At 52.6% G+C, this 17,734-nt stretch overlaps 1 protein-coding gene across 6 annotated transcripts in view; it reads right to left on the bottom strand.

Moving 5' to 3' along the window:
* Positions 1-2,236: 2,236 nt before the first annotated feature.
* BCL11B (BCL11 transcription factor B) overlaps positions 2,237-17,734 on the bottom strand; it is a 94,740-nt gene continuing 79,242 nt past the window's right edge. For all 6 annotated transcript variants that reach the window (XM_067726157.1, XM_067726197.1, XM_067726186.1 and 3 more), the window contains one exon: positions 2,237-5,529. In XM_067726157.1, coding sequence (XP_067582258.1) covers positions 3,458-5,529 — 2,072 coding nt within the window. In that variant the 3' untranslated portion in view covers positions 2,237-3,457. The remainder of the gene's footprint in view (positions 5,530-17,734) is intronic.

Here is a 17,734-nt window from a genome sequence, read left to right as displayed (position 1 = left end):
AAGCAGCAACGCAGGTAAGAAAGACAACAGGCCAACACTCTCCAAGGGATAAAAGGTCCTGGTTGTGATGGGGACTCCTTCCTGAAATCCGATTTGCGCTGGCCCCAGCCACAGATCACGTCACCTGCGCCTAGCTGATACACCAGCTCCCTTTATTACAATTTTTGTTTGCTTGTTTGTTTAATGCTTTCTCAAGGACTGAAGAAAGCTCAGCTTGCGTTTCTCTCTGCTCTGAAGGGCAGGGTGACGGCAGAGGAGGAAGATGCTCTGGGCTCTCCTCTACATCTGACATCTTTTACAGATGCCTCTTAAAGAAAGGGAGGGCTCTGTGAAATGGTACCTATACCTTGACAAACACTGATTTTTCCACTCAATACAAATAAAGAATTTCCCATCTGGTTTGCTGTGGCCACACCAGGGAGCCTTGATGCAAGGTTCAGGGCATTCAGAGTGAAGCCCTATTCGAACAGTCCTTTGTAGAGGCCAATTCCGACAAAAATATATACAACTAAAATGATTTGTGAACCAAAGCATTTAGCTACTTCCTTTTGTTTCTTTTCCTCAAAGGTTGTCAAACAACCCTTTTTTCTCCTGTACAATAGGACTTAACATACAAATTTTTTTTTGCAATATTTTATCCTGCCAAATTAAAAAAATATATTATGGCAGCCTGCTTGTTTTTGTTTTTTTTTTCTTTTTATTTCCAAATTCACTAACAAAAAGGTACATTAAATCCTTTTAAAAGGACAAGCTTACAGTTAAAAAATTACAAGCTCCAGTAAAAATACAGCAAGTGCTTACATCATATGAACCAACCAATATCCATTCCAGAGAGAGGCGGGAGGAGGAAAATAAGTACAGATCAGAAATGTGGATTTTTTTTTCTGCAAAGCAATAACAATATTAAGCACTTTTTTTTCTACATACTTTTTCTACATGGTGTAGCAATCCCCTTTTAATCCCCAAATACAAGTTTCTATACATTTTTTTTTGAAATAAAAATTCAACACCCAAGGCAGAAAAAAATTTACTAAAACTCCGACTTTACAGTTACTGTGACAAGAACAAATTATTATAGACCCCACCATTTAAATTTTACTGCAACATTTTCAAGGAAAAGAAAAGGGTTTTTTTTTTTTTTCTTGTTTTGTCAAATGCCCAGGCATTCTCGATTATTACAAATACTGGTCCACTTTTACAGTAATCAAGAAATTTTCATATATATAATATATACTAAAACCCCGTCACCAAAAGAAAACAATATACACGCAGCCACTGTGGCATCTTTTTATAACCTATTAAGCAAACTCTGAAAAAAACGATCGCTCCAACACACATACACACAATTTTTTTTTACCCTTGTATGTATCCAATACTGTAAACGTATTTTTAAGACAGAGTGCACTAAATTTAACGTTAGAAAAAAATTAGCCGTTGTTCCTGAATTGTTTTTGTTCTGTTTTTCATTCAACGATATCAACTTGTACCTTGTGTCACTTGAGTTTTAATTCAGCAGTAAATCACCTCCACTCCACATCTAAGCAGCGTTGTCCCACAGACAAAAGGGGCTGAGGATAATTCAGCTAATGGATATCCAAGGTTGTGCTGGGTTTATTTCGTCATTTGATTGGGTCTTATGGCATTTTCATGTCTTCAACCAGGATTTTTGAAAATTTATTTAAAGTAAATGTGGCTTTGTTTGTTTCTAAAGAAATGTACTTTTCTCGTTTTACTTTTTTTTTAAAAAAGTCTTTTCATTTCAAACAAAAAAAAAAGTTTTGCATTTGTCTCAAGAGACTCAAATAGGAAGATCAGTTTTCAAGGCACTCACATCAAATTGAATGGCAGTAGAAAAACTGTCCAATAAATTATTTTATTTTGTTCTTTATAGTGCCAGTATTGTGAATGCCACGCTTAGCAATACTGACACTCCATCTCAGCCATCCCTTACAGTTTAACCCACCTCTGGGCCAAAACGAAGAAGATGCTGCAATTTCTTGTTTAGAAGCCATTTAATTTAAATGCAAACAAAAGCTTTAAAGTGCGGGTCAACAGAATTCAAATGTCTAATCTTAACAGTCCAATGTTTAGTACCTTCCAACCTAATGGGATAGAAAAAAAAAAAACCTGGGAAGTAGCGCTGGGCATCTTCGGATGGAACTCTTCCCGTTCTCCAGTAAAAGGGAACTGAAATTGGCAAGATCCTCCCCCCACTCCCCCCCCCCCGCCCCCCGTCCGTACAATGTCATCAGTGTGCATTCCGTGAGAGAATAGTAACTTCCCTCAATTCACCATCAGTACACTTGTCTGCTTGGGAAACGATCAGTTGTCACTGGCAGCAATGTATGACTTAGGATTTCTGTGGTGGGGGTGATAGAGAGAGAGAGAGAAGCTGTCAAGCCAGAAGAAGCCTGAAAGAACACCACTGGTTTCTCTCCTTTCTGTGTCACTGCAGGCCACCACCATCTACCCCCAAAAGTACCCTCAGCCCATTTTATTTAGTCTAATCTACGGCAAATAGCAGAGATGGCATCCCAGGGCCCACCGACATTCCAAGAAAAGTACGGGATCTGATGGGAATGCACAATTTTAGAATGCTCTTGGGCCATTTCCCAGGGGCAGCCCTCAAAAACTCCTGTTTCTCTGGCAGTGCTGAGTTTTCTGAGGGCCTCTCCCCACCACCACCACGCAAAGGTCTCCTTATGTATTGCAAAGTTGAAATCAACACAGAAAAGGCCTCTGTTACTCGGGGCATCATCAGTGCTACATCTCCTTTCCGATTCTGAAACAAAGTGCTACAACTTTAAAGATTGTTATCCGCTGTTCATCCACCCCCTCCCCCAAAACAAAAACAAAAACGCATGCCACTTTTTATTTCAGGACAAAAAAAAAAAGGAATAAAAAAGTAAACAACTTTAAAAGTCATTTAAGTGTTGGCTTCTTCACAAGAAATTACACATGCTTAGCTTAGATTTCAAAAAAGCAGCGCCCTCCCCCCCCAAATTATAATTTAAAATATATGCTTCCCCTCTACATAGCTCGGGAGTCATCGCTCAGGCTACTACTGAGTTTTTAAAAAACAAACAAAAAAAAGAAACAAAAAAAAGAAACAAAAAACTGAAGAAGGGATGGATACCCAACAAAATCTCTTAAAGGAATTTCAACAGAAAGAATAATAATAAAAAGTACCTGCACATGCCAAAAAAATTACAAAACCCAATAAATACAGAAATTATTGCACAGTTAAAAGGCTCCACAATTTTTACTGCCTTAATCAACCCTCGGGTTTCCATAGGACTTCGCAGACACAGGTTAGGTTGGAGGGCCGCCTCCCCTGGGGCCCCGGGGGCTCGCAGAGGGTGCCGAGCGGCGGCGGCGACACGGAGGCAAGTGTCAGGTCAGCATTCTCTCGCTTGGCGACGGGGCTACTGTACAGGTGCGCGGGGGCCGCGCGCGCTTAGCTCCTCTCGGCCTGCTCGATTTTGACGTCGTTAGTCAGCAAGTGCTCGCCGTGCCACTTTTTCATGTGTTTCTCCAGGGTGCTGTAGACGCTGAAGGGCATCTGGCAGATGTCGCAGCGGTACACCTCCTTGCCGATCTGCCCGTGCGTCTTCATGTGGCGCGTGAGCTTGCTGCTCTGCGCGCACGCGTAGTTGCACAGCTCGCACTTGTAAGGCCGCTCGCCGGTGTGGCTCCGCCGGTGCACCGTCAGGTTGCTGCAGTTCTTGAACACCTTGCCGCAGTACTCGCACGTGTCGCTGCGCCGGCCCTCCTTGGAGCTCGGCCTCCCGGGGCCCGGGCCGCCCAGGTGCGGCGTGCTGCCCCCGCTGGCCGTGCCGCTGCGGCCCGACAGCCCGCCGTCCAGCAGGTCCCCGGGCGGCGTGGAGAAGCGCAGGCTGCCGTTCTCGGACGAGTGCTCGGACGACGTGGCGAAGGGCGACTGGCGCGCGTCCGTGAAGCCCAAGAAGGGGTCCTTCATGAAGTGCCGCGACGCCGCGTAGCCCACGAGCCACTGCGAGTACACGTTCTCGGACGGGATGAGCGCGGCGGGCGGCAGCTCCAGGTCCTTCTCCACCTTGATGCGCTTGGCCGCGCTGTTGAGCCCGGGGCTGGGCAGAGGCGCCGGCTTGCGCGGGAAGAGGCCCGGGAAGGGCTCGGCGCCCGGCGCAAAGCCGCCGCCGCGCCCGTTGACCGCGCCGCCCGGGCCCGCGTCGCCGCAGCCGCCCGCGTCGTCGTCGTCGCCCGGGTCCCCGCCGCCCGCCGAGCGCTTCAGGAAGGCGCCGCGCTTCTGCTTGTCGGCCAGCAGCTCGCCGTAGGGCGGCAGCGCGCCCAGGCCCACGTTCTCCATGACCTTGCCCAGCACCAGCGCCTTCTCGTCGGCCAGCGCCTTGGCCGCGCCGCCCACGCCGCCGCCCGCGCCCGGCACCCCGGCCACGCCGCCGCCGCCGCCGCCACCGCCGCCGCCGTTCTCCCGGTTGCGGCTCAGCTCCGAGTCCATGCTGAAGCTCGACTCGGGCCGGCTCTCGTTCTCCAGCAGCAGCTCCTCCTCCTCGTCCTCCTCCTCCTCGTCTTCCTCCTCAGGCTCGTGGCCCAGCGACGGGTCGCTCTCGTGGTGGCGGAAGTCGCCGTCGGCCGCCTTGAGGCCCTCGCCGGCCAGCTCGCTGGTGCCGGGCTCCGGGGAGCTGGCGGCCGAGAGCCCGTCGTCGGAGCGGCCGGCCAGGGAGCCGGCCTTGTGCATGTGCGTCTTCATGTGGCGCTTGAGCTTGCTCGCCTGCGAGCACGCGTGGTCGCACAGCTGGCACTTGTAGGGCTTCTCGCCCGTGTGGCTGCGCCGGTGCACGATGAGATTGCTCTGGAACTTGAAGGTCTTGCCGCAGAACTCGCACGACTTGCTCTTGGCCGGCGGCTGGGGCGGCGGCGTGCCGCCGGGGGGCATGGGCGGCAGCGGCGGAGTGCTCAGGAACGGGGACTTGGGGCTGGGCTGGAAGGGGTTCAGGAGCCGGTGCATAGGGTTGCCGCGGCCCGGGGACACGGGCGGCGGCGTGGAGCTGTTGCCCGCCAGCTCGCGGAGCCGCCGCGAGAAGTCCATGGCGGGCGAGTCGATGGCCATGGGGTTCAGGCGCATGACTCGGTCGAAGGCACTGGGGTGCTGGGCGACGAGCCCCATCTCCTCGGCGCTGAGGCGGTGCGGGTCCAGGTGGTGGCGCGGCGGCGGGCTGAAGAGCGGCGGCGTGCCGGGCAGGCGGCCCTCGCCGAAGCCCGGGTGGTCCCGCAGGATGGGGCCCGTCATGCGCAGCAGGTTGAAGGGGTTGCTGTCGCCCAGGAAATTCATGAGCGGGGACTGGGCCACGGCCTCGGGCCCGAGCGGCGGCGGGATGGTGAGCCGCGGCGTGAGCGAGCTGCTGGCCGGCCCGGGCTCCAGGTAGATGCGGAAGCCGTGCGTGTTCTGCGCGTGCTGCAGCAGGAACCACGCGCTGTTGAAGGGCTGCTTGCATGTTGTGCAAATGTAGCTGGAAGGCTCATCTTTACCTGGGGAGACACACGGACGGAAAGGCAGAGAGAGCGTGAGAAGCGGAGGACGGGGGCTCGCGCACCACGGGGCCACTGACCTGGAGGCGAGCCGGAGCCGAGTGTGTCCGGGGACCCGCGGCCCTTGAGGGCGGCAGCAGCGGGACGGCTTCTGAGCAGGCCCAGGCCTGCGACCCCCTGGCAGGTCCCCGGCAGAGGGGCTGAAGAAGCCTGCTCTGTGGGCTGGCGGCCCTGGCAAAGCCCGGACCAGGCATGCGTCCTCAGCAAGTTAGCGCAATTCGGTAGACATCCCTCTGTGCCCCTAAAATACGGTGTCCTTAAGCCCATCACCTCAGAAGCCAAAGGAGATGTGTTTGTGAGAATGCCTGATTCCAGTAATAGGAAGTATGGGAAGGCTGGACTGCATAAAAGATAGCAGGGCAGATTTCCGCCGTTCAGGGCTACCTTCACACTGGCCACGGTCTAGACCAGGGATTGACAAGCAAGGCACTACCGACATGTAGACCCTGATGATTCTCCGCCTGGGGGCCGGGGGCCGCCCTGTGCTTTGCAGGGTGTTCAGCAGCATCCCTGGCCTCTACCCACTAGAAGCCAGTAGCACTCCCCCCCCCAATCAAGAGGATCCAAAATCTCTCCAGGCATTGCCAAACCTCCCGGGGGGCAAAACTGGCCCCTCCCCCCAGTCACTGACTAGGCAATCTTTGATCCAATAAAGTTCTAAGAAGCACAAATCAAACCAAATCGCCTTGCAAACTTTTTTTTTTTTTTGCGGTACGCGGGCCTCTCACTGTTGCGGCCTCTCCCGTTGCGGAGCACAGGCTCCGGACGCACAGGCTCAGCGGCCATGGCTCACGGGCCCAGCCGCTCCGCGGCCTGTGGGATCTTCCCGGACCGGGGCACGAACCCGTGTCCCCTGCATCGGCAGGCGGACTCTCAACCACTGCGCCACCAGGGAAACCCGCCCGAACATTTTACGAGAAACGGCTGATACCTCTGCATCACTCGGGATTTTAACTACAGGACATCCCAGGGTTTCACACACCAGGGTCCATGCAGAAAGCGCTGTCAGATTTAAACACGGATGCGTAGGAACAGAAGGATTCAGCATGTCATGAACATCACTACTGGGTGACAGCTGTCCCCCACCATTGCTCTCCTGGCCTCACACACACACACACACACACACACACACACCCCTAACCACAGTGTGGAATCTGGCCTCCAGAGACCCCTGGGGAGGGGGAGGGGTGAGGTCCTTTGCCAGAAACACTGAGTGAAAGAATGTCACATCTGACAGGACGGTCAGGATTAATGGTGGCAAGTGTGGAATTGTTACAAACTGGCTCTGGTGACATCGGGAGCCAGTCTTAGTGGACGCTGGTGGCACAGAGCCAAAACGTCCCTGTCTTTGTCCATCATTAGGGTCATCACAAAATGGAGCCTAGACCTTCCAACCAGAACCTCTTTTGCGGCCAACGTCCTGAACCTGCGGGTGAAACTGGCTGCTTCTCCAGCCTGAACCTCTTCTCCTCATGCTTCACGTGAACAGGACAGGTGTGGGCAGGTCCTGCTTTCCAACATCAGGTTTGCTCACTGGCCGGGAAAGGAAAAGGGAACACGACATCACAGCTGAGATCCTGAAATACCCTTTTGTTTTTTCAAACGTTCTTGTACCTGGAAGATTTGAACGCTGATAAAGCACGGTAGCCGCAAGCTCCCTGGTGGAGCCAAACGTGCATGTTAATTTCCATACCCCCGTATCAGGAAGGGGAGGGGGGAGTACACGGGGCGGGCTGGAGCAGACAAGCCCCATCTCAGCCACTCCCTGGAAGATTAAGGACTTCTGAAATCCCGTATAGAGATGTATTTTTTTGGTTTTCCAGCCACAAATTATGTTTCTTGGGGGCTTCACCCTTAGCAGTAAAATCCAAGTGGCTCTGGGACCAAACGTCCCGAGTTCCATACAGGTTAAACTTGACCTCTCCCAAGGTCCAAGGTCCAAGGGGCCTGGACCTCCCTGAGCCATGCAGTGTGTGCGGGCTGTCCAGGGGGCAGGGGGGCAGGGTGGAGATTCTCCCAGACACAGAAGCAACTGGGCCAGATCACCCACCACTGGAAACCAAGACCTGCCTTCCAGGTCTGGTGGTCTACGGGCATCACTGCACGCTCATGTGCAACAGGACATGTGTCTGTGTCTTTGGTAGTGAGGAGACCAAGAGGGGTGCGGGGGGCAGGGAGGACAAAAAGGAAAAAAGAATTCCGAAGGTCAGCTTCACCTCACTTTTCAACACAGCTCCAGGAGAACTTCTGAGGCAATTTTCTTTATACAGGGTGTCTGGGCAACTTCCTCCTCCCAGTATGTCTGTGTAATTCAGTTCCCCATGCTGGAGCCCCTGGGGAGAATTTCCCCACCTGGAAACAGGGCCTTTCCTTCCCAAGGCCCTGGGCGGCCGTGGTCCTTACTGCGGGAGCGGTAAGGCCACACGGACACCCCAGCCTTCCCGTCCTGCGTGCCACCCCGCTACGGCAGAGAGCGCCAGCTTCCTGGAGGCAGCATCTCCTGTCCTGGCTTATTAGTTAACGCGTGTGGGGAGCAGAACTCTTCACCTCAGACAGCCTCACGGGAAAGCTGGCCAGAAGCCATGATATTTAGAGCCCTCCGCAAATCCTTTTCTGGAGCTAGGCAGAATAAACGAGTAATAAATAAGATAAAGGAAAAGTCCCTTTCTGACACAGGAGCTCATAACACAAGTGAAGCCCCACCTCCCACAAGGTCATAGATCTTCCAATTAAAGCGCAGTCTATACCCTTCACCTCCGCTCCAGCCACTCTCATTAACCAGGCTACTGCACACAGCTGCTCTGGTTCCTCATGTTTTTAAGACGACGGGCCGCCTCCCTTCCCCCAATCTCCTTTTTCATCATCTTCATTTCCTTGGGTCTCTCCAGAGCACTTCCTGTTTCTTCTTCTGATGGCTACACATTTTCTAGAAAGTTCTGCTGCCCGTGAGGAATGTTGGGTATCAGAAGACGATGCAAAACTCTTAGGCAGGCCAGGAATGAAATGGCCAATTAAAATATATATATTTTTTAACTCAAACGGCAGCTGCTGAGAAACATGTAGCTGCGTGTTCTAAAGAGTTCAGATGTTTCCACTTTTTGTATAAAAAAAAAAAAGAGCAAAAGACACTGCTAAAACTCTAACTTGGAGCAACCGGGAGGAAGTTAACTGTCCGGAATTCACCATCAGGGGGAGAAAAGCTCTGTGCGTATCCCTTGAATAGGATTCCAGGGTCCCTCGTCAAGCCAGGGTAAGCTCTTTTCCCGCACCCCTGAACCCATCTGGCGCCCACACTTCTCTCCACGCCATGGCAAGATTCACTGCAGGTGCCGGTCTTCCCAGGATCTGACAGCTTCCGATGTTTTTAAAATCTCCCAGCCCTCAAAGGCCCTCCCTAGACAATGCACTTTCCACTCTCCTCCGTAACTTTCTCTTTTAAATAAAATGTTCATTTCCATATTACCACTTCATGGTTATCTCTTACCTAGAAGCAGCCTTGAGCACTGGGGCTGCTCACTTTTGAGAACTGAACAATGTCAGGAAGCCTTTGAAGAGCCGCTCGGAACATTTTTCTGTTCAAAAACTCACTAAATATTTTAAAGCCCCAACACACACAGTCACCAATGGCTCATTTTTAAATGCAGCGGAAGACCCTCGGTGAGAGGGCTGCTTCGGACTCAGGGCTGTCCCCGCTCCTGGAGCTCAGGGCCACCTGCCCAGAGGTGAGCTGGAAGCTCTACCACGTGCCGACTTCGCTGGTGGCCCAGACAGGGTCCATGTCCCGACACGCTGCCACTGTGGCTGCCGACGTTCCAACTGAGAGGTCGACGCCTAGGTTATTTTTATTTTTATTTTTATTTTATTTTATTTTATTTTTTTGCGGTACGCGGGCCTCTCACTGCTGTGGCCTCTCCCGTTGTGGAGCACAGGCTCCTGACGCGCAGGCCCAGCGGCCATGGCCCACAGGCCCAGCCACTCCGCAGCACGTGGGATCTTCCCGGACCGGGGCACGAACCCGCACCCCCTGCATCGGCAGGCGGACTCCCAACCACTGTGCCACCAGGGAAGCCCGACACCTAGGTTATTTTGAAGCGACTTACCCAGCGACGCCAAACCTGGCCTACAGGCCGAGAAACGTCAGCTGCGTTTGGATCACTGCATCAGGCTTGGCAACTCAGAACCCAGGGCCCGTGTCTTGTTTGCTTGCTTCCTTCCTTCTTTCTTCCTCAGACATTTTTGGTATCCATTGGCAGAAACCCACACTGGGTCTTCTTTTGCTCTCCTGGCTTTCAAGGGAGGCCCTGTGTTTTTCTCAAATTCAAAACCCTCCCAGTGATCTCTGCTGAAGAGAACCCTGGACAGCAGCGTGAGTTCATACCTCCGCCTTGACATTCCCAGCAGAGTGATGTTGATCAAGTCGCTTAACCTCTCTGAGCCTCTGTTTCCTCATCAGTAGAGCGGGAATAACATATCTGCTTCCAAAGAGGGCCGGGGGAGCAAATGAGATCGCGCATATGGACACACCCTACAAAATTCACACATCACTGCGCACATGTTACGGTTGGGCTTTGCGTGTTTTGTTTATTATCCATCTCGTACCTGGCAGTGGACGCTTCAGGGATGCCTTTCAGTCTAACTCTGGCAGTAATAAAACCCTGGAGGAATTTTCTTTTCTTTTTTATTTTTTAACATCTTTACTGGAGTATAATTGCTTTACAATGCTGTGTTAGTTTCTGCTGTATAACAAAGTGAATCAGCTATACATATACATATATCCCCATATCTCCTCCCTCTTGCGTCTCCCTCCCACCCTCCCTACCCCACCCCCCTAGGTGGACACAAAGCACAGAGCTGATCTCCCTGTGCTATGCGGCTGCTTCCCACTAGCTATCTATTTTACGTTTGGTAGTGTATATATGTCCATACCACTCTCTCACTTCGTCCCAGCTTACCCTTCCCCCTCCCTGTGTCCTCAAGTCCATTCTCTACATCTGCATCTTTATTCCTCTCCTGCCCCTAGGTTCTTCAGAAACTTTTTTTTTTTTTTAGATTCCATATATATGTGTTAGCATACGGTATTTGTTTTTCTCTTTCTGACTTACTTCACTCTGTGTGACAGTCTCTAGGTCCATCCACCTCACTACAAATAACTCAATTTCGTTTCTTTTTATGGCTGAGTAATATTCCATTGTATATATGTGCCACATCTTCTTTATCCATTCATCTGTTGATGGACACTTAGGTTGCTTCCACGTCCTGGCTATTGTAAATAGAGCTGCAATGAACATTGTGGTACATGACTCTTTTTGAATTATGGTTTTCTCAGGGTATGCGTCCAGGAGTGGGATTGCTGGGTCATATGGTAGTTCTGTTTTTAGTTTTTTAAGGAACCTCCATACTGTTCTCCATAGTGGCTGTATCAATTTACATTCCCACCAGCAGTGCAAGAGGGTTCCCTTTCTCCACACCCTCTCCCCTGGAGGAATTTTAATGCAGCCTGCCTAATGCATTAGAGGTTCCAGGGAAGTAGAAACTTGCAAACGTTGAGGAAAAGGCATTTTTTATTGTGACTCTTGGGAACCAACACGCAACTGGGCTCCTGCAATGAAGTGCTACCGCCTCCCCACCTCTGCTAGTAGGAGTTGTTTTTTTATTTTTTTAATGAGCATTTAAATAATTGTTCTTCCTTATTATGCTGGTTACTCTAATAATACCAATAAAGGTATCAGGGATGTTCAATAAAAAGCACACCTTTAACTGAGTTATTATTCAATAAAAAGGCCATAATTGAGAGCAATAATTTAAGAGGGCTCTCCTAAAGCCAAGTGATACCCAGTAGAAGGGTATTCCTGCCTGCAGGGGATTTAGTGGTTCACGGCTGCTCAAAAGCCACCTCCCAGCTCAAGCAGGGCCTGGGGCGATCACCGGCCAGGGCCTTTCTCCTCCCAAAGCTGGAGGCAAAAATGAGAGCCCTGACACTTGGACACTGAAGAAAGAACTGGGTCTTGGCTTCACGTGGCCCTCTACAGTTTGCAAAGCACTTGACAGTTGGTTTGGCATTTTCACAGCCATTAGCGCATTTCATCGTCACTCACACGACCGCTGAGGGAGGCCAGGCAAGGACCACCTCCCTGCTGGCACGTGATGATGCGACAGCTCAGAGAGGCAGAGTCCCCCAGCCAGCAAGGGGAGGGCCATGTCCCTGCTCGGGCTTCCAGAGACCTGGCTCCATCCCAGCTGCACCCCCCAGCACCACCTGAGATCGTTCTCTTTACACTCGTCAGGGCCTGTTTCACAATGAAAAGGTCCTCCCATCACACTGTGTGTGTCCTCCCAGGGAAGGGCATCGATGACCCTTTGATGGAGCCCAGTCGGGTCCACCACGGGCCTTGTCCCTGGAGTGGAGATGTTTAAGAGAGCAGGTGAGCCTACGGGGCAATGTGCCACTCAGGACCTGATGAAGGGGTCATGAGACACTGGCAGCCAGGGTCTGGGGCAGGCTGTTAGATCCAGGGTCTCCCTGGGGCAGGCCCCTTCCCTCTCTGGATTTTAGGGTACCCGGTGCCCAAGGAGAGGGCTGGATTCATTGGCCGACCACCCAATCCTCCTCCAGAATCTATGCCCACTAGCAATGCCACCTCCTCAGCGCCAAAATGTTAATAATTATTGTCACTATTATCTCTAGATGTGTAGACCCCTTATTAGTTTAAAGACTGTCTTCCCTTTCATGATCCCCCAGAAAGAAAATGTCAGTTGGTTTCCTTGGGGAACTCTGTAAGTTTCATGTTCATATCATTTCTGAGCACAGTCACCTATGAAATCTATAAGCACCCCTGCTTGTTCTGAAAGCATCCTATCAAACAAAACCTCAGCCTCACCAAGAGAGAAGGTGGAGCTAAGGGAAAAATAACAGCAGTAACAAGAAACCGTTATTAAACCCTTACATGAGCTGCCTGCAGCTAAGGAGAACTGTCCTCACAACTCCCAAGGTCAAGAACTGTCAGCAGCACCATCTCACAGATGAGGAAACTGAAGACTGGAAGAGATAAGGTCATCAGCCCAGAGCCACACAGACAGCCGTGCTCTAGATAAAAGCTTAGTCAGAAGAGGAAAGGGTGCGGACCTGGGCCCCTCCCAAGACAAGGGACCCCAGGGTAGGAGACGGGGCAGTTGTGTGTGCCTCGGGATCTCACCTTTGGTTCCAGCCACGTGCTAGTGAAACGTGGAGACGTGTTGTTCTCGGCTAGAATTCAACAACTTGGTGAACTCAGGCCAATCATCTCATGGAAAAGTAATAGATGCCCTTTGTTGGGCGTTGGTTCTGGTGGTGACAGTAGTAGCACTACTACTGCTACTAAATGGTCTCCCTGGTGATGAAGTGCTGAGCCAGCCTCAGTCTAGCACAGCCAATGCCCGTGGCGGACATTGCCAATCCATCCCCACACTCCCCCACCAGGCCTCAGAATCCTCCTTAACCCAGAGCTCCAGACAGCCATTACCACCACACAGGGTGTGCGTCTGCCTCTTTGCCATCCCTGGATCCCGGCTCACATAAGCCCACTAAGTGGGGGGACCAAGATAGGTAGAGCTGAGTGGACTAGGTAGCAGGGTGTGTCCTGCAAGAGCAATGCCTACGCTTGCCTTTCATTCATTCATTGAAACACGTAGGAGCTGGGCACCCTTTATCCACTAGGTATTCTGCTGGTATCGAGGGATGCAGCTCTCGAATTCCAGGGGGAGACGAGAGCACCTAATAACCCTCTCAGTTATTTCATGAAAAGTAAGAGTGCTGCTAGGACCAAGCTCAAGGTGCAGGGAGAGAAAAGCACGCAAGGGCTTGGCTGCCTTTGGGGGTTAGAACCTGCATCACCCCATGTAGTCTCATGATAGCTCTCTGCCCGTGACCACACAGGAGCAATAAAGGAGGCTCAGAGACCGCAAGTAAGTTACCGGAGGCCACATGACTGGCCTTGGGTCATTTATTTAAAATTCATCATCTGGTCTGGATTCCAAGCTCCCTGAGGACCGGGGCTGAGGTGATCGTGCTACTGCCCCAACTCCGGCCATCAGCAGGGTGACGAACGCACACGTGCTTCAGAATTGCCGGCACCTGTGTTAGCTGTGTTCTGTCTGTTTGCTCCCGCCGTGGTCAGCGTGGCTAAAGTCATCACAGGCAGAACAAGGGCGTCTGCCCAGGTCTGGGTGAACCTTCCCAGGCTGCACAGTCTGCCCTCCAGGCAAGGCCGCCTCTGGAGCAGGGCCCAGCTCGGCACTCACCACGACCCCGCTTCCCGGGCTCGCTGGGCAGGACCCCACCTAGCATGCCCATGCCTCCCCGCTGGCTGTGTTCCAACCACCAGAGGATGCTGGGATCCAGGTGACTCCAAAGAAGCCAGACGCTCCGCCACCGCCCCCATCCACCTCTAAGCCAGCCGCCCTGGCAGAGGGGGCAAGCGGGCCAGTGATCCTCCCACATCACAGCCCTGACAGCCGCTGCTGCCCGGAGGAAGCACCGGGCTCTCAGCCTTCAGGATCCGGCCGGACTCACTGCCCACTCACGCGCTGGACCCCCACCCTCCTGGTCCTCTCCCTGCCCGTGCATCTCACACCTCCTTGCACCTGCCGTTTCAGCTGCCTGGAATACCTGCCTTTCCTCCTCTCCCTGCAAAACATCTTCTTAGACACAGCCCAAGCATAGCCCCCTCTGAATCCCCATAGCCTTGGGGGAATGCTGCTCGACACTGATCACCACACTGGTATCACCTGCCCTTGACTCTGGTGGGCTTGACTCACGTACCACTGCACGTGCCAGAGGTGGACTTGTGGGCGCTCACAGCCACTCTGGAAAGTGGGCTCTAATCCAGATCTTATGTAAAAGAGAAACTCAGTCTCATCACAGCTAAGTGAGGGGCCCTGGGTCAGACAGCCTGTGGGTCACAGAGCCCAGATTCACAGCTGGGTCTGAGCCCAGGGCCTGGGTCGTGTCTGACGCACACCTGGCTGCCCCTCCACCGGGCTTGCAAACTCCGCCGTAACCGGCCCTGGACCAGACACAGCACGCCATTCCCCCTGCCCCCGCGCACACCAGCGAGCTGGCCGGTGCCGCGAGCTGGAGGCTCTGTGCAGGAAATGCCACGTGGAGCTTGGCTGAGAATCAAGAGGCCCCACAAGTAAGAAACCTCACCCGGCTGCGGTCCACTCACCCTGAGAGCACCCATGCGGCAGAGGTCAGCTTTGTGCTTCTGATGCCCAAGTTACCTCGGGCTGGAGGACTGGGCCTTCAGGCTTCACCACAGCCTCAAACTGAGGCCCCAGCATCCCCCTAGACAGCCAGGGGCACAAGAACCCCAGCAGAGCAAAAGCAGCATCCTGGGAAGTTACTAAGGCCAAGGAAACCTAATCTTGTCCAAAATATTCTAGGGACGTCCCTTTCCCATTCATTCATTCACTCGTCCATCCGGTCACCATGTGCTAGGCGCTAGGACCCACAACAGGACCTACTTACTTGGAGGGATCAGCCACAGGTGGGGGTCGGGGGGAGCAGGGGTGGGTTAAGCTGTGGACACAAAGGATTCTGAGGCAGAGCAGGATCTGCCGAGTGACCTCAGAGCATCCAGGGAAGAGGCACGCAGGCAACACCGCGTGGAGGTGAGTTCAAGCCAGACACAGGGAAAGTGGCACCGGCCCAGATCCAGCAGGGAAGGCACTCGGAGTGGAGAGCCCTGTGTGAGCACCCTCGGGGTGCACCAAAGAGAAAGCAGGTCTGTTGGCTGCAGAAGCAGGCAGGGGCGGGGAGATGGGAGAGGCGATGAGAAAGGCAAGGACCTGCGGAGAACTGTGCAAGTGTTTCCATCCGATGCATCCCCTGCTCGTTCTGCAGGGTTTCCCGTGCAGGGCTGTCCTCACTCACCCACACTCACCCTCCAAACCCAGGGCTGAATCGTAAACGTGAAAAAGATGCCCCACTCTCGGTGTTTGCATTCTCCTCCTAAAAAGCCAGGAAGCCCCTCAGGACAACACCCAACGTCTGCACAACACTACGTCTGCACCCGGAAACCGAACCACTGGAGCAAAAGCTGAGAGGCTCTTGTCCACACGTCTGTTCGTTTGCTCCTTCCTCCCTTCCTCCCTTTACTCTACACGTGCAGGCAGCGTGTGTCGTCTGCCAGGCCCGCACTGAGCTCAGGAGGGATGCCCACGCAGAGCCTGCGGTCCAGGACAAGAGGCTCTTGACTCCACAAACATGCAGTAAGGGCTCAGGCCACTAGTTCACTAAGAAAGGGTGTGCCACACGGTGCAGGGCCCAGAGGAGGAGAGACTGATGGCCTGGGAGGATCGGGGGAGACTTCTCGCAGGAGGAGACCCTGGAGCTCAATGAGTCCATTGTGCAGAGAAAGGGCAGAAAGTGTGTGCCCAGCGGAGGAAACTGCAGGAACAAAAACATGGAGGTGGGATCTTAAGATTCGTGGAGGCGAGGACCTGGATGTGGAACTGAAGAGGCGATGGGGGATCCACCTGAGGAGGCTCTGAAAACACACAAAGAAACTGAGCTGGAGAGAGACCAAAGTCCATTGCTGCAAATTCCATCACAATGAAAACTTTGATTTTTTTTTTTAAATGAAGATTTTCAAGCCCACGCTCAAGGTCTATTTGAATCACGAACTGTTCAGTACAACAAAATCTCAGTACAACGAAAGGATGGAGGTAAACCCCTCGGAGAGTTTGGTTGCAGGCCAGACCTGCCCTTCCCAAACTAAGAAACCGTAATGTATAAAGAAATGACACTGGGGGGTGGAAAACACAAAGAGGGAACTTCAGGTCCAATCTACGAGGACCACGAGCTCAGGAAGCGAGGCGGCTTCTACATCACCGTCTCCAGCAGAAGTTCTATTATTCCAGCAGAAGCCTCTTATCTGAACACCCACGGCTGAGAAGCCCGCCTTCAGGAATGGGGTGGTCCAGACTCTTGGGGAAACAGGGAAGTATGAAAACTGAACTACGGCCGCAGGCCCCATACACCCAAGATTTCCCCCAAACAGTCTTGACTTCAACTGCTCGATTCTGTGGTCGCACCAGGTGTGCAGTTCAGGCTCAGGAAACAGCCACCCAGCCCTGAAACAAAGCAATACCTCTAACTGTGGAGGGGGCATCTCGGGGCAGGGTGAGAGCCGTGGTGTTTGCTAGTCAGATGCAAGAGCCGGAGGCAAGACACACAGAGTGATTTTATACGTGGCAACTCACAGCATTCTTGAGAAACTACAGCGCACTCCTCAAGATCATCTTTATACAGTCCCCCCCCCCCCCCGCTTTACACCAGGCTCTCACATGCGTTGGAGATCATGTCTTCCCCGAGATAGATGAATGCATCGTCAGACTCCCTTGAAATCTGCTTTCCGTAGACTTCTCTGAAAAGGACCTACACTTTTCCAGTGGGTGTTGGTGGACTGAGAGATGAATGTACTTCCCCAACCCTCTCCCCCCCAGTACAGGGTTTTCTGAAAGGATTCTAGAATTCTGGGGACGGGAATTTAGCAGAGAACATGAAGAGGAGGCATAGAGCAAACCATCCTCATCACTTAATAAAATAAAGAGTGAATTAAGAAATACACAGGCAAAACCCGTCACGCAGTGAGCTGCTTGGGTGCTTGAGCGCTGGTGTGTACACAGTTGTGCACACACGTACACACGCCAAGCACACCTCACACACACATTCTGGCTGACACAGGAAGTCTCCCTTCTCTGTAATTCATGACTTCCTTCACGAGGCGGGCCTCCATCCTTCCTTTCCTTAAATCCACAGAACTCTCCACGTTCCACCCCGAGAAGTACTGCAGGGGCAGTAAGCCTCGTTTTAACGGAGTGTACGTTTAGCCCGGAGGAGGTAACTGACGTTACGGAGAGCCTTGAGGCCGAGTGATACGGGTTAGCTAATGCGGAGCGGACCCACAGCCACACACCACAGACAAGCAGTAATATGTTACATAGATTGTTCTGAGCGGTGTGCGTTAGAGCAAAAGTGTGCGGGTCCACTGGGATTGATAAAACACAAGGAAACAGCAGATGCGCACCTGTAAATGTGTCTCATTTGTCTCTGAAGTGAAAGGTTATTCCCTTGTTCGGAATTAGTGATAAAAACATGCTAGCC

Source organism: Pseudorca crassidens, chromosome 1 (assembly GCF_039906515.1).
Source record: "Pseudorca crassidens isolate mPseCra1 chromosome 1, mPseCra1.hap1, whole genome shotgun sequence".
NCBI lineage: Eukaryota > Metazoa > Chordata > Mammalia > Artiodactyla > Delphinidae > Pseudorca > Pseudorca crassidens.
The sequence above is the reverse complement of the archived record's forward strand: the minus strand, read 5'-3'. Positions and strand labels throughout refer to the sequence as shown.